Below are 23,532 nucleotides of genomic sequence, written 5' to 3'. Positions count from 1 at the left end.
TTTTACCTTGCATCATTAAGAGCATTGAGATGGCTTTTTTCTGTGAACCAATGCTATATAAATAGAAGTTGAAAAATACAGCTGAATTGTCTTTGCTCAAATCTTCATATTGGCTGATAAGGCTGTAGTTCAGGTGGTAGAGCAGGTCAGCCACTAACTAGAAGGGTGGTGGTTCGATCCCAGGCTATTCCAGTCTGCATGCCAAATATCCTTAGGCAAGATACTAACCCCATGTTGCTCTCTGATGCATCTATCGGAGTATGAACGTTAGATAGAGCACTTAAGAGCTTATAAGAAGTGATTGGGTGAATGAGTTAGTTGTATAAAGCGCTTTGAGTGCTCAGACAGAGTAGCAAAGTACTATATAAGAACCAGTCCATTTACCACTCCATCCAGAAGAGGGACATGTGTTTGCTGAAGTTTAGAGTCAGCAAAGTAAAGCAACCTTTGTTGTTTTCTTGCTAGCAAGCTAGCTATCCACACCTGCTTCAGAGCAACGGTCATCCTACAGGAAATACTTGCCAAAAGTGTTGCAACTATTGGTTGCCCAAATTCTTTTTGAAAGTGAATGCCTGTGGCTACAAGTGTCTTTTATTTTCATTGCTGAGATGGCATTAAATATTGAGCCTGCTAGCTACATCGAGAACTTCCTAGCTTGCAAAGCTTCTCCGAGTGAGGCTTGTTTTTCCTTTTTTTGCAGTCTTTATAATGATTTCAAGTTAGTTGTGATAGGCAGGGGTGGAAACATGATTCATCTTACAACAGCTGCTAAGACCAACTTCATAGATGGTTCTGTAGAACAAACCTGAAGAGATCTGTGGCTCATTCTTTCTTTCTGTCACTAACCAGAGTTGGAATCTAGGTTAACTGGTAAATTGAAAGTGTACCAATACTATTTTGGTATTTGGCACATCTAAAAATATTATTCTGGATATTGTCTATTACCATTGTAAATATTAATACGTTTAAGAAGATGAAGAGAAAAAGAAGATTTTAGGATTAATACATTAAATTAAAGCATTTCACCACCAACTGTTTTTTAAAAAACAAAAACAGCCTGAGCATGACCCTTCTGTGTAGAGTTTGCATGTGAGTGTGTGGTTGACTGCCTCTCTGGGGTAACCCTGTGATGTAATGTCAACCTGTCCTGCCGCTCAGTTCAGCTGGGATAGACTGCAGCACCAAGAGGGCTTTAAATTGGATAAGCGGTTAAGAAAATCGATTGATAGTTGGGTCTCTAAGCAGATGAATCACACGTAATTGTAGATGACAAGAACAGCATAAAACTCACCTGTAATGACCTTTAAAAAATGGACTAACATCTTCAGTAATGAATTATCAAATCAAATGAATCTTTCTACAGGGGACTTTTAAAAAGCCACCATTAGAAAAGAGAGAGCTGGAACGTCCTGGAAGAGCGAGAGCTGCAACTTCCAGGAAGTTGCAACTCTTTTTTCCCTCATAGTCTATTTACCCTGAATTACCCTGTGCACCCTGGCAAGCTGTACACAGAGGAACTGGAGTGGATTTGGGGTAGCTTCAGGACCGCATGTGAAAAGGGGATAAGGCTCTTTGGCTGAACCTACATATGCAGTCTGACAAGTCTAATCTTCTAGCCTCTCAATTCATCAACAAGACAACTTATTCTTCCCCGGTCAATTTAAGGTTAAAGACAACATTAAGCAATCGAATCATCTGGTTTTATCAGAAAAGAACAAGAACCATGGGGAGGCAGACAGCATGCATGAGTCACCTGCTTTCTTACCTTACATCATGCCAATGCGTTCCCACTTAAACCTAGTTCCCAAGATATAAAGATATATCTTATATAAGAAATACTTTGTAATTACTTAAACAGTTTTGTGTATATCTTTTTCCCAGCGCAGTGAAGGTTTTCTTGGGTTACATGTGCAAGATCTTTAAGTGCACAGGCTTTAGCATTGTAGCTTGGGTTTAGTCGAGTTCTACTTCCTTTAACCCTTTAAAGCCAAGCACAGAGCCAAGTCTGCCAGAGCTTATCTTTACATTATTACATGCTGTAGTGGCATATTTGGAGCATTTCAAGTTGCTATCCATCAATACAACCATTATGTCCCAAATTTTAATAATATGCATGCATTAATAAAACAGCTTTGTGTAAGCTATCTAATATTGGTAGAACCAAGCAAGTAATTAAATACTACAAATGTAGATTATTCAAGCCTAGATTACCACTTAAATTCCCAAAGCAGTTTCCCAAAATCTCTAAGAAAAGAGCTGGTATATGTAGCATGCTGCTAACTCGCAAAGATGCTGTTGAAGGGAATAAACAAAAGCCTCACTTCTGCGAAAAAGGACTTCTCTTTCTCATCAAATAATGGTGCATTTAAAAAAAAAAGACAACAGATTGCTGTATCTACATATTGCTGGATGCAAGTGAAGACAACACACAGCCACCAGAGGTTCATTTTCTAAGCACAGAGACAGTAGATAAGAGAATAGAAAGTTTAGTCAAAAACTCAGCACTCTGTTTCTGGCTTGCTAAGCTGCTTGTCATCCACAGATGTTGACTAGCAGAGCAGAGCAGCTTGACAGCTGAAGTAGTGTATGTAGTTTTAACAGTCAAAGTGGAAACAAAGCAATAAAAAATCCCAAGGCAAGCATTTTCCTCAAACACCACCATTCAGCGAAAGTTTTCACAAACCACTCGAACCATTTCGTTAAAACATACCCATAAAAGAGTCCCACTGGCAGGGAGGCATTACCTTCTCAAATAGCTTCAGCTGACAGGACTACCTATTATATAAAACAGAAGAGAAAACAGCTTACATCAGCCTGGTGATTTGTGTGTCAGTTTATCTCATTTTATGCGTGGAGATGCGCGGTCGATGCCGTTCCAGCTCACGGATGGTTGACACGAACAGATGTTAGATGTTAGGGTACTACCATTTCCAAGCCACATGTGAGACATGTACTTACAGTAGTCTCTTCTTGCATGCAACATCTGATGCCTCATTGGATTTTACACATCTGTGTGCATATGTGTGCATATTATTGCTAGCACGTGCAGAGAGGCAAGATAGTATATAAAGAACAATCTGGCGGGCTGCTAACATTTGACCCACCTATGCAATCCTTCCCAGAAAGGACATACCTCTGTGTGCATCCTTGCTGGGCATACTAAGAGGTGCTCTGACCTTGGGCTTGTGCTATATGTTAAGTTACATTTACCGACAGAATGCAAACACAGATGGCTGTTCAAAAATCAAGATGTGTAGACAAATATAGAAAATGTAAGCAATGAGCAGTGACAGCATCTGTTGTGTAATCAGACCCTATTTAAAGTTGCAACCTTTACAAAGGCGTTCTTTACAGTGTGCATACATATTTATTTGTGTGAGCCAGTGTATGTGTAGTACTTCAGTTTCTGTCTGCATTTTGTTTTATTCTCTTGGTCTCACTAACTTCAAATATTACTGATCATTTGTACAGTAGTTTGAGACCAGTTGTCAGGATTTCCTTTTTGTTTCTGTGTTTTCTGAAGCTTGATTTGTTTGTTTGAAGCCATCTTTTTGCATCTCCCTGCAGTTTTAAAGCAAATTAAATGGAAAACTCGACTGGGTTTGTACATCAAAGTCTGTTTTGAGGTCTTAGTGACTAGAACTACATATGTGCAAAAAAGCTTCTAAACCATTTGTAGTTTCACAGAAGTCTGACAGCTTGCCTCAACCGAGTTACTGTTAGTTGGAAATAAGATTACATATATTAAAATATACATTGTGGCGTTTTAGAATTAGAAAGAGGTGAACTCACTGAACCTCAGAAGGCTGTTCCTCACCCCTGCTTCAGCATTGACTTTACTACTTCACTTACTGCCAGCATTGCTCATCTAAGACATCAGCCACACTGGACTAGAGACCAGTTGGCAACCTCCTGACAACTTCTGGTTGCTAGGGAAAAATGAGTATTCCACAACTGGTTGGCAAGTAAAATAATTCACAAAAAGGGCTCTGCACCTAAAATCTCTTTGTCATTGTTCAGTCTCTGGCATATTTCTGCCTTCGCCTGTAATTTGCATGGAAATTGTTTGTAAGAACTTGCTAACTAACCACTGAGCTAGCTCCTAGCAAAATAAGAAAAGCAGTTATGACCACTGCAGTTATTAGCCAATAGTAATCTCTCCATCTAAAAAGAAAGGACAGATGTTTGTGAATATTTAAAAAGTTTTTTATCCATTATGAAGGGGGTTCAGCTAGCTTTAGAAGTGGCAGGCACGTCTCTAAGAGACAGGTAGAAGTGCGGTGTCAAACCTTATCCTCTAAATAAGAAAAAAAAGACTAAATAAAATGATACACTGTTCCTTTAAGTGTGCTTTGCTTAGTCAAAAATGCTAATACCAAAATGAGATGAGCAATTTGGGGAATGAACACGTCTCATCCATTTCTCAGTTACTCCACAACTTTAGTGGCTTCTCCAACCACGCAGTCTTACCCCATCACAATGAGTCTTTCCAGCACAATTTAGAGTCATGTACTGTGTATAATTCACATTAATCTTTTTCTAAGTTGGATTTTCAGCTTGACTATGTCTGCACACCAACTTTTCTGATGAGGATTCAGGGTGTCCTTACAAATCATACCTCCTCCATGATATGCCGTAATAAGGCTTTAATCAAGTGGATATTTTTTCCACACAGCTTCTCCTTATTTTGTCATTATGTACATTACTAACTTTAAACATCCTATGACATTGCACCCTGTCTCTGTGCTATATTTAACTATCAATCCCTGTGCCTGCTGACTGGCAGTAGAGTGTGGATACTGTCAGGTTGTGGGCGGAGGGATGAGGTGGCGTTCAACCAACAGTTAGCACCACATAAAGCCTTTATCACACCTAAACGGCTCTGTCTCCCAAAGCCACAGTGAGATAAGCACTGCCCATTCATCTGTAATGATGTGGAAGCAAGAAGGAACTGAACTTGTGAGAAAAAGGCTAACTCTGACACATGGCTGAAAAGGGTGGAGGGCCAGTGGGGTTTGTTCATGCTTTAAAATCATGCTTTAGCCTGTGTTTACTTTTTTGTTATTTATTAGCTTATCATACAATTATTAGTTTTAGGTTTCAAAGTCCTGTGATTATTGGGAAGATGAAAACATAAAGTGTGGCAGCATTACACAATAGTGATTGAAAATGTTCCCTTTGGTATGAAATTTAAATGTTTTTGAAGCCACGTTGGTTGAATATTCTCAGAAATAACCCTGGCTTCACATGCTCATTATAAACTTCTGTTTTCAAAAACCCAAGGTTCGGAGTTTCATAGCATTTTAGAGTTCAAGTTTAAAATATTTCTAGTATTTCTGAAAGCATGTGAGAGCAGCAAAGGGGTGTAACTCTTGTGTAAATATCCTAAAAATAATGTTACTTTCTCAATTTGCGTTTGATTCACATGTCCTGTCTAACGTATGTTAACAGTCACGTAACTTAACGGTCACCGAACGAGTCAACGAGTCGCCACCAAATACAGAATGAAGAATTTGAAAAGGTGCCGCTAATTTATGTAACACAAATTCGCAATGGTGAATGTCATTGCACTTTATACTGTTAACAAAAGACTTTAGAATATGACAGACAAAAACCTCGCAGTTCCCACTGAGCAAGCACTTGGAAACAGTGAGGAGAAAACTTCCTTTTAACATGATGAAAACCCTGAGAGAATTCTAAATACAGCCTAAATCCATTAGGGAGCCATCGCACAACATGTAGCAACTGCCAAGATAATTCTGAGACTTTTCAGAGTCTATTCAGATGACACAACATAAGGTGCACTCTACACACAGTATTCTCCAATCTTATTAGCAAAGTGGTAAAAATGCAGCCTTAAAATATAAGGAAAGGGTTTAAATAGATGTTAGCCAAATGTTTATTAAGTTTAAATAGGTGACTAACATGACAGTTTCGTTCGGTGCTTAATGATTTTCATCCTGACTAGAATTATTAAATGTTGAGCTAGCATGATAACATTTTATAAACACTTATTCTAATACAGAACATGAATTGTATAGCCATGCTAGCTGCTAGCAGTGTGTTGAGCTAAGTCATGCTAATGTGTAGAAAATACAGTCGTTATTATAGCAAACATACTTGATTACTGTGATACCATAGACTGGCTAAATAGCTCTGACTTAAATACAAATGACGCACTGTATAATATCTGGTTTAAGTTCGGTGAGATAGTTAGCACAAGAGTGCATCCTTCTGTCCTGCTGTGTCTCTTGCAGCTTTATAAAACAGCCTGACCTGACAGAGCTTTTATTCACATGTCTTTACTCAAACCTGCGACCTGTCTGTGTCTTCCAGGTTTAATTGGTATCCCAGCTGCAGCTCTGGACCCTTCAGGAGCTCCAAAGAGGAAGACATATGAGACCACAGAGTCTACTGGAGAATGCTGTCTGGCCCTCAACCTCACCATGGCGCTCTAGGAACACCGTTAACCTGCCCCCTTCCACCAATCCTCTTTTTGCCTTTGTCATCCCCCATATCCCACTGAGTTTGTGATCCCTTTCTGCTCCCAGCTGAAGTCCCTTTGATATGAGTACAAGAGCTTTTATTTTGGACATGTTGTTTTTTCCATTCAGCGCTGCCAGCCACCAGGGCTATGGCGGCAAGCATCACTATTCTACTCAGCAGGTTGCTAATCACTGTCTGGTGTGGCTCTTGGGACTAGTGCTGCACCTGACGATTTCCTCGTGTCAACGAGTTGACCTGAAACACCCCATAGTATCCACGAGTTACGGAAAGGTCCGTGGTATCAGGAAAGAGCTCAACAATGAAATCTTGGGCCCAGTGGAACAGTATTTAGGTGTGCCATATGCCACCGCACCTATTGGCGAGAGGCGCTTCCAGCCTCCTGAAGCCCCAGGTTCCTGGCAAGAGATTCGCAATGCCACTCATTTTGCGCCTGTGTGTCCTCAGAATGTGCACGGGGTGCTTCCTGAGATCATGTTACCAGTGTGGTTCACAGACAACCTGGATGCTGCAGCCACCTATGTTCAGAACCAGAGTGAGGACTGCCTTTACCTCAACATTTATGTCCCCACTGAAGATGGTGAGTCCGTAATGTGAGGCGTAGCTTGTATTACATGCAAGTGGAAAGTCTTGCATTGAGTGTCTCTGTCGGCGAATTCTCGTTAATAATTTGCACCAGTTTGTGTCACAACTGTATCACAGAGAAAGAACAGATTGTACTTTTCTTGTCATTTTCACATTTTATACTGAGTGTAAGTACTCCATGAAATAGTGTCAGTTTGATAAATTTATCTGGATCGTATTCAGAGGAAGATAAGCCAAAAGACAATCAGGAGATTTCCAAAGAAGGTCTGTTTAAATTACTATTGATTGGGCCTAATTGTTTAGAAATGTTAATGCTGCAACAAAGTTATATGTTTTAGTTTTATTGCTCATGTGCAACTCATTTTAACATGGATGGATGGATATCATTAGACTTTTAAAAATGAAAGCAAAAACATTTTAGCTGCTTATTATGCTATTTTTAACAGCACTGTGTTGTAATATCCTTTAGCTTGACTGGTGCTCATTTGTTTCCAGCCATTTTCTTAACATAGGGTCACAGCTGTCGTGGGGTGAGAGGAGGGTATCACCCTGGAGTGTTCACCAGTCCATCACATGGCTAACGCAAACAGACAGATTCATATCTTCACCACTTAAACTAAATGCATGTGTTTGGAGTGTGGGAGGAAACCCATTATGCACAAGGAAACCATACAAACTCTACAGTCTAAAAACTTTTATGAAAACTTAGCGTTTGTTTGTTTTTTTTCCATTTAGTTTTTGACAAACTTGTAAGTGTAGAGCAATGTTGCTAAGAGAATCAAACCAAAGAATCCCCTGTAGCCACACAGCTGTCCTTCACACTATGACTTTATACCATTCAAGTGTTTTCAGAGGAAGGTAACTCTCTTCTTCTACCAACTCTTCACCAGCAATTATGACTATGACAGTACTGTCAATACTGTTAGCAGTGCTTTTTCAATAATGAATTCCTACTTATCAAAGTCACACCCAGTGTGGTTGCAACATAACATAATGTGACATCACATCACATCAAATGACACTGTTGCAACCATTTCCACAGTGGTTGAAACCATGTGCAGTGAACTTGCAGTTTTGTTAGCTTTCAAATGGTTATTTCAAAGACAAGGACCAGGTCCGCCACATCTCAACCTGTGTTAAGATGGTGATAAAACATCAGTAAGACAGAGTCAGTCTGCTCTTAGTTTGTAACATGCCAGAACCTCATGAATTTGAATTAAAAATTCAGAAATACACGAATAGTGACATAATTACTGCAGGATAACAATTTAACTGCAAAATGACCTTGCATTTTATATGTTTACAACCCCACAGATCAAGCCGAGTACGCTGTTGCAAAGAGACACAAATGAGTTGCGCTCATCGGCGCAGAGTAACTCAGAATGATTGCAACGTGTTCTCAACCAGTCTGCGTTTATCTATTAGATGGCAGTTATTTGGAAACCTTTAACAACCTTCCTGAGAGCGACTGCAGACAGTCTGAGTCTAACCACAACTGTTTGGAAATAGTTTGCCTTCCACCAGGCAACCTGTGCAAGCCATCGAAAGTGGTCACCCAGAGGTTGAGGGTGTTTCATACTGAACATTTGGGTCACTGTGACTGTTTGGATCTTATTGCTGAATGCGAAAAAATTCAACACAATCACTGATTTTTGCTAGTTCCATATTTTTACTCTAGCATGACTGAGCTTTTAGCTCATGTCCCATTTGCTGTCTATCACTTTATAGGTTGCTCCAGTTAAGAGTTTACATATAAAGACAATATGATTTACTTATAATTGTCAAAAATATGCCTGTATAATATTGAGCTCTGAGACTGGCATTCATACTGTCTCATGCAGTAATAGGAACTGTCTCCTCAAAGTTGCGCTGCCAATATGGTGATTTTTTTATTAGGTTATTAAAATATATAACAAATACAATACATTGCCAAGCATAACCTTGTTTACTCCACATGGGCTACCTGGGTGTAGTTCTTGCATTAATGAGCCAGCGGAGAGCGTTTGTGAAAGCAGATGGGCAGGTAAGAGAACACAGGATCAAAGTCTGACTTCGGAGGCAAAGCATATGCTGCTGATGATAGTGAGCAAGGCTAATGATAAAATGTTAAAAAGCCTATGATTAATGGGTTCACCTGAGACTTACCTGAGAGTATTCAAGCAAAACACATGTTTATGCATTACAGCTGCTGCAAATATATGAAGCCTAGCCCGAAGATTAGTCTAGAGTGGCGTAAAACATTCTTGTTTCAACAATGAAGCTGGAATGAAAACTTATATATCATTGATGAGTGCTCCCATGCCCCCCCGCCCTCCCAGAGAAGATGGTAATGTTAATTTCAAGTGGAAAAAATGAGCGTTAGCGTAGTAGAAAGTGATGACAGAGATTATCAAGTGATTTAAATTCCTCTTAACATGACGGAAAGTGTGCATATTCTGGCCATAAGGACAGAATTAGTGGAATATCTAAGCTATATACATATATTTACAAAAAGGATTATTTAGACTTTTCTGTGTTATTCCCATGGGGAAAGGTGTGCAAATGAGTGAGACAGATTTTACCCTGTCTGCTTGTCAGAATCTGTCACTTATTGTCACGGGTCACCACTTACACAAGGCCAATGCCTTCCCCAAGGATATGTTTTGCCTTGTGTGTGTGAGAGAGAGAAATAGAGACGGGAGGAGAGTGATATGCCCCAGGAATCAGATACATTTTTCACATATTACCGCTGTCATAATCTCTCAAATTGCTTATATGATGTTAAACTGGTGGTTTTATCGGATGGAGCAGATTTTTTTTAAGTGTTTCACTGTGACATTTAAAGTATTATTATAATCTGAGATCAATTTTTTGGGATCACTCACTTAAAAACTTTAAAACAAAAAGATCAACCACAAACAAAGCATCCATCCTGATGTCATGAAACGTTTTCCTTTAGACATTTATAATTGGTCGACCTCTGTAAAATTAATTGTTGTCATGTTTCCAAGACAGTGCATGTCCATTTCATTAGTGATCCCATGGGGCCTCCACTGGATTTACATTTATAGTTTAGAATAGGATTTCTGGAACAATAGGATTCATTGCCATTAGATTTGGATGAAGATGAACTGCACTTTAGAATTTTGTGCTATTATTTGGCCCTGATTTTTTGTTCCCATGATAATTTGGTTTATATTGACATCAGCTGTCGTTTTTATACTACTTGTAAATACAACAGAGGGACATCGTGCTCAAAGGACCGAAAGTCTTTTCAGAAAAGACTAAAATAATTCCATTCCATTGTTTAAAAAAAGCCTAACAAAAGGTTATTTGTGGTCAAAATTAACAAAGAAATGTCAGAATTATCAGATGTGACTAGTGATTATATGCATCCAGTATTATATCCTGGTAACCACAGAAATTAAAGTTAAATTTGATTGTGTTTTTTCTCTAAACAAATGCCCAAATAAGAGCCCAGAGGCATTTTAAAGCTAAGTTTTAAGATTTACTGGTGGAAGCACATTGGCCTCACTGATCATCTGTTCCTGTAGACTCTTAGTGATGTTTCAGCCAGACTGAGCTTTTTATCTACAGGAGTAGGTTTGTTTTCTAAAGTGATGGTCAAGCATGTATAAAGGTTGGCTGCTGGGGCTGTATTGTGCTGTGTTTGGCAACGAGGAGTTGCATTCCCACGCACAATGGATGTAGGTGGGCCAAAATGAATTGTCAGCACAAATTCATAAAGAGCTTTTAGAGTTCAGTGTTATGTAGTATCCTCTAGTCATGCACCTTCTGACTGGGATTTTTATTTCATACCCAGAAATACTCTTTCTGACCATGTTCGTCATGTGATTGGTTGGACATGAAGAAGCTTTATTTCTTTCTGCATCCGTTCACCCGTCCTGCTCTCTCTCCTCCCTAAAACCATCCCCTACCCCTTCTCCTCTCTGCTCTCCTCACTCCTCCATCTTTATGCAGATGGCGGTAGAAGGGGTTACTGTTCTGAATGCAAATGAGCTCAGTGCCCTTCCCCAACAGGCCACTATGTAGCCTGCTACTTCTTCAACTTTGTAGTACCATGTAAATAGCACAAATGTTTTCCCCGATTGAACAGTGAGATTTGTACTCTCACTTTATCTCTCTTTTGCTCTCTACCACCTTCTCTAGTGTTCCACCCTAACTCTTAGCATTTGGTCAGGCTGTCAGGCAAGAGCACTGTTTCATCGCATTTCCTATTTCCCCAAGACACTCCCCAGCCAAAAGCCTGAGATTCTTCATTTTTATTACCGCTAGAGCAGGCATTTACCGTGCTCTTTATTAAAAACCATATTTCAGGAGGCAGGACAGCGGAGGCAAGAATGGAGCTGGGGGCTGGGGCCACAGTAGAAGAGATAGAGAGCAAAAGGATAGGACTGCATGTGCTAGAAGCTGCAGGAAGTGGGGGTGTTGATCTGAAGCTGTGTCTGACACCTTGTCAAGCAGACAGGCCACCACAGACATGACATACTGCAGCTTCATCCCGATTACTGCACTGAGGAAATGGAGAGGGACGGGAGACAGCTTGCGTACTGGCCACTAGCTCACTGAACCGAACAGAAACGCTGTCGACTGAGAGATGGAGCTGCATTAGGTCAAACAGTACTGGGACAACCCAAGCTAAATGTTCCTGCATAGGCCGTAGCATTTCACTGACCAGTGGCCCATTACATCATGTGGCACTCAGCCTACCGGCAGGCTTCTCTGCTGATGGGAAGCAGATGGAATGGATGTTTTTGACCCAAAAAGCGTATGTTTTTCCCTTTGGCTAGGTCCTACTTTTTGTCTTGTGTAATCCATTGTAGTATTTCTTCAAACCCTAGTCAAGTCGGGCAAGACCTAGATACTGCCATGAGCAGTTATTTTAGTGCAAATTCAGTATATTAAACACACAAGCGCAGCCACTGTAGCATTTAGCCATGATGGAAAATAGCCACAATAAAACCACTACCAATGCTAAAATTATTTATCCAGTGACTTAGATAATTTAGTGATGTTTCTCATAGAGCCACTGTGGAATTTGTAGCGTATAATAAATGTCTCAACATCTCTTTGATGGATTGTTGTGAAGTTAAGTTCAGACTTGAGTCATTTTGGTGACTCGTTTTTTTTATTCAAGTAATTTGGTTTATGAATAAACACCTGCAAAACCAGTGGCATTCCCATCAACCTCATCTGCACTGTGCTTTGTGGTTAGGCTTGTCAGTGCTAGCATGTTGACATGTAGCTTAAACCAATTAAGCCAACTTAGGTGATTTTGGGCTGGTGCAGATGAAAGATGACCACCACAATTGAATTGTGCTGGTCATCTTTGGATGATTTTCCGTTTTGGCTCCACAACAGTAGTCCAACATCCAGCTGTTATCCAGCTGTCCTTTGCAAGTAGCAAAGGATTCATAGATGCGCATCATACCCCGGGATTCAGGAGGTATTATCAGTCATACAGTCTCCGGGCATCAAACTTGATATCTTACACCAAATCATCACAGTGTGGCTCTCAATGAACTCTCAATGACATTTCAGACATCTCGGGATGTCTGAAATGTCAGTCTTTAGGGGCCGTTACAGAAATGCTAGCATGGCTGTAGCCTTTACACTGGGCTTTGGCTAGCTGTGCTAGGCTTTTAAACTGATTATTTCATAGTGAAAATAATACTAAAGAAGAAAAGATTCTTCAGTGTTTTTTCTGTTTTTTAACAAATTTACTGTGGATATCTTTGGGCGATATCTGCTCCATGACAAAGTGTGGATGTGCTGCTCATCTTCACATAAAGTTTAAGTCTTATTAGGCATGAGGACTTTGAACTGAAATCCGAGTAGTCCATCCATTAAGCGGGAAGGTGTGGTTTTAGAGTGGTGATAAGTAGTGAGGAAGTGCCGACAAGATAGGGTAGTAATGTGCCCTTCTATCCATTACTGGTCTGCTTACCTGCCTGCTCTGTAGTCCAGGACCTACGACTATACCATCTCCTGCTATGGCACTAAGTGCTCTCTGGATCAGGCGCCTGATGATGGTGTTCATGGGATGCAGCAAATCCATTCAGCATTGATCCTGTCCCATTTTAATGGAAGATAAACATTTTATACCAGGAAACCATATTCATACAGATAGAGATGTGAAAATGCTGCATTATAATGGTGGAGTGCTGGGTGTTTCCTTTGTCAATAGATGAGAACTACTGTGAAAGGTATATATGCCATAACTTTACAAGACGGTTTTCAGCAAAAGGGTAGAAACAGGCGTGTCAGCAGCACAGAAGCAGAGTGATAACCCTCTTGGCAATCGAGTATAGAGCAAATTTAAAAGACTGCAACAATATTTCATTGGAAAGAGGGAAATTTGCTGCTGGGTGTGTACAAGGACGACAGCACAAGTTGATTGTAAACTGTTAACATTCCTTGCGTGGTGTGTGATTTAAATGTGTGTGGGACTGCAGGTGTTTTAGTGTATTTTGTGACTTTCTTCCAAACGGGCAGGCGGCAGCTGTAGACGACACAAAATGCAGCATTAAGTGTTTGCTGATGAAAAAGCCCCACTGACAGAAGCCAAGAAAAAAAACAAATTAATGGGATCCTTATCAGTTAAGACTTACAGAGGTTGACATGCCAGGGCGTTGGCTGGTCACGGTGATAAATGCTCGTTATTGGCTCTCCCCTATAGTGCATTTAACTGGTGTCACCATTAAAGCTTAATGCAGAGCTCCTCTTTGACCTTGATGAGGCCAATCCTGTCACAAACCCATGCAGGTGGCATAACCGTCAAAAAACCCCAACTTCCTCTTGGCAAATTAGGTAGGCAAGACTTTTAAGTCATGTTTTAGGTTTAGGCTGGTGTTTCTAATATATATTCAGTCACATTTATACAGGAATGAAGGGATGAACCTTGTGTTTTGAGTCCTCAGAGCAGGACACGCAGCATCTTGGCATTCCTTTGCTTTTTCTGACCCAAAAGAGTGATGGCTTGATTCTGTTTATTGATTTTTCTTTACAAAGCAGCAGTGTGTCAAGACTGATTGGGAGAAGGGTTGAGGAGAAGTGGCCTCTGGGGTCATTTACGAGGCAGTCCGTGACTAGATCCTAAGCAGATGAAACAGATGAGTTTGGGGGTTATATTTTTAAAGGAAACAGTGTGTAATCCTTGTACACAGCCACTGAAATGAAACCGAGAAACAGCATATTTTTTCCCTCTCTTTTAATCCTTTTCTTAATTTTTTTTCTGTTTTGTTTTTTTGTACCAGTGCAACCTTGAATTTTGTCTTTTGTCTTTTTTCTAAACCTCAGGTCCGCTCACAAAAAAACACGATGAGTCTTCAATGAACAGACCCAGGGATGAAGGTATTTTAATTGCATGTTTTTTTCCCCTCATGCTCTATTTTTCAAACTCCATGGGGGTTGTGGTGTTTTCATCTGTGTTAATAACCATCTGAGCGTAATCACCCTATGTGCACATTACATTGTCCTGTGTTAACTGCCTTTATTAGCATACAAATCTGTCACTCCTTCTCACAGGCACGCATTTTGGTCGTATAAAAGCCACATACAAAGTATTTGTTTTTTATTCCACCCTTGTCACAAATGCTGCGTTTTGTGTGCTTGCACGGGGAGCTAATTAACTTTCCTTGCTTGGTTGCTGTGTGGTTGATTAACCACACTCTGATGTTCTGGCTATCCAGCGTGACGCATCACTGAAAATCGATATTCAGTCCTTCTTCACCTGCGCTTTTATTCTTGGACTAAAGTTCTCGTGAATTGCTCGGCTAAATTATCGTCCTTCATAATGTTATTGGGCTCTACCCAATCCTTCATTTTTAAAGTGGGAAAAAGTGAAGGACTTCTGCATATTTCTGCCACTGTAGTATATTTTCAAGATCACTGCAGACAAGGGGAGATGCTCGCACTACACTTTACTGGTGCACCAAAATCTGTGCAGACAATTAGTGCATGTGTTTTTGTACACGTGCCCAGGCTTACTGTATATTGCATAGTATTATACACACATGCAGTGCTCCACATTTCCATTTGTGCATGTGTGTGTGCGTGCATGTGTGTCTACTTGAGCACAGCGCATGTGCAACTCAACACACGAGCGCGTGTGCTCCAGTTTGCGCCTCAGTGTGTGTTTGTGTGTTTTGTATTTCAGGCTCTGTGCTATTTCAGTATTGAATTCTCCCTTCCTTGCATTTCTAATTGCTGTGTTTTAAAAAGAGACAGATGTAGCTAATCCAATTGTGTGGTTTCTTAACGGTGAAAACAGAAATAAGGATCCATGCAGGATTGTAAAGGAGAGGAGCAGAATGATTGAATAGAGATGAAAGAAAAGAAAAAAGCTGAACACCGCGAGAGCACTGGCGAGGGCAGCGGTGGGGGAGAGGAGGGGGGAAAAAACAGTCATAATGAAGACAAGTGCATTATGAAATGACATTTATAGAGCTTTGAAAGTGAGAGAGATGTGGAGAAGGAGAGAGTGAGAGGGTGGATGAGTAGGAGACTGGTAGAGCTTGACATTTATGCCGACACCTGATGGATCCTGACAGGATCAGGAGGGCTAGGGCATGGCTGAATTCCTCGCTTAATTGTTTAGGTATGGATTGGACAGAGTTTCTTAAACATTGTTGTAAAACAGTAGTATTAGCGCTTTGTTGCTGGAAAGTTTTTTCTGTGAAAGTGTAGAGTCTTGGCTGTGGGTCCGGGTGCGAAAATTGTTCAAGTGCTGAGGCAGGCTGAAAACTTTTACACCCAAATCAATGAAGATTTCCATAAGGGAATGAATGAGAGAGGACCGGAGGAATGGAAAAGTGGAAAGTGGGCAGTATCTGTTGGAAACAGTAAGACATTAATGTGAGAATGTCTGTGCAGGACAAAGGTGGATATTGAGTAGGACAGTATCAGGTTAGGTGGAAATGAGAGAAGCGAATAATGTGCCAGTGTTATGGGGGGAGGAAGGGAAGACAGCCAGCTCCTTATTGGCTTTATAGGCTCAAATTTGGACTGAGTGGATCACCCTCCATCGTCTCATCATTTTTGCATTTGTGTTGAGCTTCTTTCAATTGTTCCGACACGTCCCTCTCTTAAACACATTCAAATATTCCATCTTTTTAAAACTGAAATATTGTGTGGCAAAATCTCCAGAGAATGCATAGCTAGGCATTTGTATGCCTGTACCCCCCCCCCCCCCCAAAATTATGCAAACGCACACTTTTAATTGTGACTGTGCATGCGCGTATGATCTTTTATTCAAAATTAATGATTTTTTCATTGTTATCTTTATTTTTAAAATTTTAGCTTTATTAGGATAGTGAATATTTTCTCGCCTTTGTTGTTATTAGAAAAACAAGATAAGATCGGCAAAAATAGTTATACAGTCATGTGAAAAAGAAGGTTTTCACAGGACTGCCACTTTTGGCAGCAATAACTTGACCTAATCATTTTCTGTATGACTTTATCAGTTTGTCACATCACCGTGGAGGAATTTGGGAGCTCTCTTCTATACATAGTTGCTTCACTTTATTGAGACCTTAAGGTTGTCACAGCATTTCAGCTGGGTTGAGGTCTTAGCCATTGATTCTTTTCTTTTTTGAGCCCTTCTTATGTAGATTTGCTGCTGTGCTTGGAATCATTGTCCTGTTGCTTGACACAATTGTGTTCAAGCTCTCAAACAGGTGGCCTCAAATTTGACTAGAATACTTTAGTACGCAGAGGAGTTCATGGTCAACTCAATGTCTGCAAGGTGCCCCAGGTCCTGAGGCTGCAGAACAAGCCCAAATCATTATCCGTCCACCACCATGCTTAACAGTTGGTATGAGCTGTTATGTGGTGCATTATGGTCAAATATCGCTACGTTGGTCTCATCTATCTAAAGGAAAGTTGTTCCAGAAGTCTTGTAGTTTGTTTAGATGCAGCTTCACAAATCTAAGCCACGCTGCCATCTTCTTTTTACAGTTCCTTTTAGAGTGGAGGTTTTCTCCTGGCAACCCAACAAGATATATTTGAGTCTATTTCTAATTATACTCTCATAAACATGAACATTTAACATGTTAACTGAGGCCTATAGAGTCTGAGATGTAGCTCTTGTTTTTTATTTGGGGGGGGGGGGGTTGTTGTTGCTGTTTTGGGGAGTATTGCACTGTCTGACCTTGGTGTGAATTTACTGGGATGTTTCTCCTTTTATGAAAATCCTCACACTGTGCTCACGCAATTAATCAAGTGCATTTGATTAGCAGTACCAGCTATAGTACTTTGCCTTTTAATTCCTCTGATTCATACTTGCGCATTAGTGTGTATTGTTATGAATTCTGTAGCTCCAGTTATCATGCTAACAATATTCATTTATTATGGTTTAACATTGCAACCTCCCCACATATATCTATTTTGTGGTTTAAGTACCACTGCAGTATTTTGAATTACCAAGCCCCATAACTATCCCTAAGCCTTTTTTCTATTAAAAAAATGTAATATTAAAGATGTAATCTGTGACACAAGTAGAAAGAAAAGAATCTGTCCTTACACAACCCCCAAAAATGTAATTTGATGTTATCTTATCTTATCTTAGTTGATATAGCTACAGAGATAGATCAACATGCTTTATGTACAGGGAGAAAAGTAAAACTTTAATAGGGATTAATGATAGATGTTGAATAACATTTTAACACACAGACAAACTTGGTGTCTGTTGAGGCTAAAAACTGCATTGTGTGTAGTAAGAAAGAGCTGAGCTTACCGGACCTCTGCAGTTTTCACCTCTGCTCGAAGCTACATTAGGCTACATTAGCTGGTGCCACGATTACATTGGATGACACCATTGACAGAAGTTACCATGTGTGCACAAGATGCACAGGCACATGTCTGCTAATCAGAATCAGCGATTAAGGTAAGAGACAACTAAAATAGTAGAATTTCAATCATCAAAACTAAAGCACAGATTTCTTAGATGGGTTTTATCCCGTTGCATATTTGCCATAAAAATTGCAAAAAAAGGGACCAATATCAAAGTATATTAACAAAAGATACAGTTTAGTGACTTATTGGCAGAGGTGAGGCTTAAGACACACAACAGTCAACTACAGCTCCCTATGTTAGCACACCTGTCAATCAAAGCATCCATGGACTCTACTAACTACAGTGAGTTATGAAAATGTACACCCACCTTTGAGTTATGAATTTGCCTCCATTCAGGCAAAATATATTTTTCCTACAAGGCTATAAATCTAATTCTTTGTGCTGTTCATTTTACTGTGACAGTCTAAGGGGACTAAATCACTTTTGGAGCTCACCTCAAGTGGCCATGTGAAAAACTGCAGTTTTTGGCATTTCTGGGTTGGGTTAATTTTTCAGAACCCGGGTGGTTGATCCCACTGTGGGTCTGAAAGTCATATATGAAAGCTGTAAAAACTTAACACTGCTAAATGGGACTTTAAAAATGTAGATAAATCAGGTATTCTCTGCTTGAGAGATACGGAGTGTGGCTGTGAGCGCTGCTCGTGATGCCGGCTGAAACGTCACTCCTTTCTACTGTCCTGGTGATGCCAAGATAATTGAACTTTTTTACGTATCTTCTGGGAAATCAGCCAAGGTTCTGAATACACCGGAGAAGAGAGGGGAAAAGGAGCAGCACATCAGAGTGTGCAACTCAAAGTTTTTTTTTTTTTTTTTTTAATTTAAAGCCAGCCTGCCTGTGTCGTACGTGCTATCTATAAAACATACCTGCGTGTTTGAAGCCATACGTGCCGCTTTACCACATCCACTTGTCTGCATGTATGTGTGTGTGTGAGTCTGCACGCACGACTGTGAGTGACGCACCCAAGTGCATGTGTAACCTGAGATTCAGGTGGTGATGCAGGCGGGTGTGCAAATACGTGAGTGGAATTTGTTACCACGGCAACAGGCATTCAGTGAGTCGGTGCGATGGAATGGCTGGTGCAGTTCTATTAGCGAGAAGCAGTTTCCATAGCGACTCAACATCGCAGCTGCCTATGCAAGAGTTTGTGTGTGTATGTGTGCTTGTGTGTGTCTGTGTGAATCCTGTGTGAATGTTCATTAACGCACCTCACTGTGTATGACTTGCTTTGTAACGTTTCATAGTTTTTTTTTCCATCTATGCTATCAAATCGTATTTATTTATTTATTCTTCTTGGTGTGAAGCTCTCATGCATTTCTCTACCCCCGTCAGTTCTCTCATGCTGCCCTATTTTCATCTCCTTCCTCTGTCTCTTTCCTGCCCCCCCCCCCCCCCCCCCCCCTTCCCTCCTTTATCTCTCTTTCTCTCCTCTTATCTCCCCGTCTCCTCCATCTCTGAGTGCTGAAGCTCATCAGGGTAAACAGATGCTGTGGCTGTTATTTATGTTTCCACTTGGTCTGGCTTTCATACAAATTATCTACAGGCCCTGCACAGTGCAGATGCTCAGCCTAACTGGGCTGCACTGGCAGCTCCCTCAGCCTCATCCACACTCAGACACTCAGGCCGTACCATAGACGAGGAAGGGGGTGGTGGCGAGGCACAGAGGCTGACAGAGTGAACCATAGCAACACACTGATGGACACAAAGACACCAATAACAGTGAGGGCAACAGAACTGCCTGCACCATTTGCTCCAAACATGGAGGGGAATAGCAGTTTGGGAAGGTACCATCAGGGCTCAGGACAGGGGAAACAAACATCACAGAATAAAAAATAGAAGATGAACCCAGACACAAGTGTTTTGTGCTTTGTATTTTCACCTTCTTCTTTCATCAATTACAGGATGCCTGAGGTTAAGACAGTTTGCATGGTTTTTTTGGGGTTTTTTTTTAAACTTAAATACCTAGTACTAGAACAACCACAACAGATAAATCCTTTAATATCAGTGGATTTGTACTTTACTGTTACAAGGCAGAGGTAAAAGAAGTGTTCTTTGTTCACTCTGAACTAATAACAAGGACAAGGACACCTTTTCCTCCCCTTACCCCCAACCAGTCATGGCAGATGGCCGCCCCTCCCTCAGCTTGGTTCTGCTGAAGGTCTCTTCCTGTTAAAAGGGAGTTTTTCCTTCCCACTATCACGAACTGCACCAAGTGGTTTTATGATTGCTGCGGTTTACACTCCATTATTGTAAGATCTTTACTTTCCTATATAAAGAGCCTTAAGGTGACTAAATTAAATTGTCATCGATAAATAAAATGTAATTGAACTTAATTATCCTTGTTACTTGTTTTTAGGTTAGATTTGTTTCTTATATATAGACAATTTGATTCTTCCATTTAGTGACTGATTTTAGAGATGCTATTTCAGGAGAAAATTTCAAACCATAGCCAGGGATTAATGGAGCTGAATTTCAACTCTTTAACATATGTTAGTGGATCAACTCTAAACTAACAAACACCTGCATTGATCTGTGCTATGCAGATATTCGGGATCGCCGTAAGAAGCCTGTGATGCTCTTCATCCATGGAGGCTCCTACATGGAGGGCTCAGGGAACATGTTTGATGGTAGTGTCCTTGCTGCCTATGGAAATGTCATCGTGGTCACTATGAACTATCGGCTTGGCGTGCTCGGTAAGTTTGATGTGTCAGATATTTGATGTAACTGTTTATACATTTACAACCTTTGTTTTGGTCTGCCTCATTTCAGCTAGACCAGGCCTTGTGTGCCATGTTAAACTGTATTTAAAAATGACAGCATTCACATGCATGAAAAATAACATTCTGAAATTCTTTATAGTTTACTGTGTAAACGTCTTGAGTTACACACCATTTTTAAAAAATATTTTGCTTCCTATGAGCCAAAATTTACTGTAATCTGTGAAAGTAGTCATAACAAGTAGTTCTCCAGGCTTTCTGACAGTCTTTTCTTTGCTTTTTCACTCATTTTCAGTCCAGTTATTGTATTTGACCATTTTCAGAAGGGTTTTTTTTGTTAAGCAACTCAACACTGACCTATGAATGAAAATCAGAACTCTTTCTATTGTAGTCTTGTGTGTGCTAAAGAAGTTATTTCATTGTCTCCTTTACCTGCAGACACTTAGTTTCCATTTTTTTGTTGAAACATGTGAGAACTGCCAAAGATAACATAGTTTAACAGGCATAAAATAAGATTTTTACACCAGCAAAATGATTCCCAAAGAGCTATTCACTGAACATTTGGCATTTCTCAGCATTGTGTAAAGTATGTTGTTAAAAAATTTTTTTTAAGGAAACTAGACAAGTAGAGGACCAAAGAAGTGACAGGCCTAAAAACCCATGGCAACAGGTCTTATGGAGTGATGATATGGAGTATGTTGAAAAATAAAATTGGTCATAACAAATACTAATTTTCAAGCTTGTTAGAATTGTGCGAACTCTGTTTTAGCACTATATACCATGTTTCCTTTTGTGTTTGCACGTGTTTAATAAATCCCTGCACATATGTGCCATTTTCCTAGGAAAACATAACGACATGGGGGTTGGCTCAATAGTTTTGCCCAGTACTGAAAAATCAGAACTCCTGTTACTGTACTCCTGTGTGCACTAAAGAAGTCCTTACATGGTCTGAGTTAATATCACAAGGTGTGTGAATTTCTATTAATGCCAGTCATGTCATATACTGTAAAGATGCCATTTGAGTTTTATTTCTTTTAGCAGTGTTGACATGCCACAGTAGAAAAGACATGTCAGGGAAAATGATGGCAGCATGTGTGAAAAAGAGGCAGGTATAAATATAAATACTATCTCAAAGGAGCAACAGTGTCCCATAAAAAGTAAAATAGCACACTTCTTCCTCTGTCTTTATATTTTATTCAGTTTTTTCCATATTTTTTTGTATTTTCTTCTGAAGACACACAAATATAAAAATTATGAAAAACATAAAAAGAGTAAAACAGACATGTGGCTAAAATCCAAACATGAGAACACATAATTACAAAAAGTATAATTAAAAGTGTAAGTATGTTTTATTCTTAATTAATTGATAAAGAAAACATCTTTTGAGCACAAATTAAAAAACAAAAACAAAGCTCCTATTGTCCCTTTAACTCTTTTTTTTCATGCTTAATAGAAACCATTAGCGCTTATTTAAAAAGTGCAGGCAAATAAGTACACAGGGCAAAAAGCTTCAGTCATACAAGTCATGTTTGAGTAAGTTCTGCAGCTTTTAAGATTCTCTGAGCCATCTGCTCTTGTGTAGGAGGTACTTATTAATCTACGGCCATTTTTAAGAGCACCTCTTAAGATTAGGAAGGTTCATAAGATTAAAGTGATGTTTTGACTTGAATAGCAACTTCATGCTCTGTTTATGCGCGACTATGCCCTCAGAACAAATTGAAACGTGTAATCAAATTTTAGACCACGGAACTTATTCATAAAACTGCAGTTTACAAATTAATACATTTATTAGTTGAATTGAGTTGTGGTGTAGTGTGGTGTAGAGGGCTTGCCCATGTTTGGGGATGTAGAGGAAAGAGGATTCTGGAGGGGTTTTTTATCCAGAAGGAACCAGGCTCAGGAAACAATCTAATAAAGTTAAATAGCATGTCCTAACTCAGAGACGTGACATAAGCGTTCAGCGTTACTACTTCAAATGCCAGTGTCTTTAAGGTTTAACCTGGATCATCCTGACAGGTACATGAGCAGCAGTATTTTTGTGTGTCCCCCCCTCTTGTGCCTCACTGGTACTGCTAAATCTAGGAACTTTAACCAACTCAAGCATTAAAGCCTAATTTCATCTATTGCAGATGATGGAATTAGCAATGCAGTGCCTACACTATGTGGAAACTGTGCCTGAAAAAATGTCGGAGATATTTTTTGACAGATTATAGCTTAAAAGAACTTCATGCAAACATATCCACAGTTTCTGATGAAGTATTTGTATTAAAACACAAACAGGTGTATTTTCTGTTTTCTCACATCCTGGCTTTTCCTTTTTAGAGTAATTCATTAATTTTTGTATTAACATGCCTTTCTGTAAAGACGACAGCCAGGATCACAGTCTCTGTACTTCAAAAGACACAAACAACAACTTAGCGCCTTTGGTGTAACATTCAGCAACAGAAAACAGAACTGCGTCTGTTGCTGTCATTGTATTTTTGTATCAAGGGGTATTCTGTTTGTTCATTTTTATAGAGCTCATGAGCCAGTGAGTGTGGGCTGAGCTGTGTGCATGTGTACGCCTAGCCCTTTTTGCTGCTGGATATCAGTGGAGTCAAGTATTTACATTTGGTGTCATCTTTTGGAGGTGTTTGCACACAGGCTCCCTGTGTCATTCATTGCGGCTGCCAGGTTGGGTAATCAGATCTTGTTTATTGCATCACGCCTGTTTCAACATATCAGGATAATGATAAACAGAGAAATGGGAGTAGTTTAGGATGGAGTCCAAGAGTTTCTGCAAGTATTAGCAGAGGGTAACGTGAGCCACACTGTTATTGACAATGCCAGCGGAGAGGCAGAGGGACAAGGACAAACTGAGAGTTAGCGAAATGA

General features: G+C 40.0%; 1 protein-coding gene across 2 annotated transcripts in view; it reads left to right on the top strand.

Moving 5' to 3' along the window:
• nlgn2b (neuroligin 2b) overlaps positions 1-23,532 on the top strand; it is a 64,797-nt gene that overhangs the window by 17,341 nt on the left and 23,924 nt on the right. For both annotated transcript variants that reach the window (XM_086309600.1, XM_086309599.1), the window contains exons 2-4: positions 6,337-7,084; positions 14,389-14,442; positions 20,485-20,634. In XM_086309600.1, the coding sequence (XP_086165726.1) occupies positions 6,568-7,084; positions 14,389-14,442; positions 20,485-20,634 (721 nt within the window). In that variant the 5' untranslated portion in view covers positions 6,337-6,567. The remainder of the gene's footprint in view (positions 1-6,336; positions 7,085-14,388; positions 14,443-20,484; positions 20,635-23,532) is intronic.

The sequence above is a fragment of the Aulonocara sp. 'chitande type north' Nkhata Bay genome, linkage group LG10, assembly GCF_057382095.1.
Source record: "Aulonocara sp. 'chitande type north' Nkhata Bay isolate Kocher_YH1m ecotype deep benthic linkage group LG10, A_spYH_male_GT1.1, whole genome shotgun sequence".
Taxonomy (NCBI): Eukaryota; Metazoa; Chordata; class Actinopteri; order Cichliformes; family Cichlidae; genus Aulonocara; species Aulonocara sp. 'chitande type north' Nkhata Bay.
Note: the sequence above shows the minus strand (reverse complement) of the source record. Positions and strands in the feature narration are given on the sequence as shown.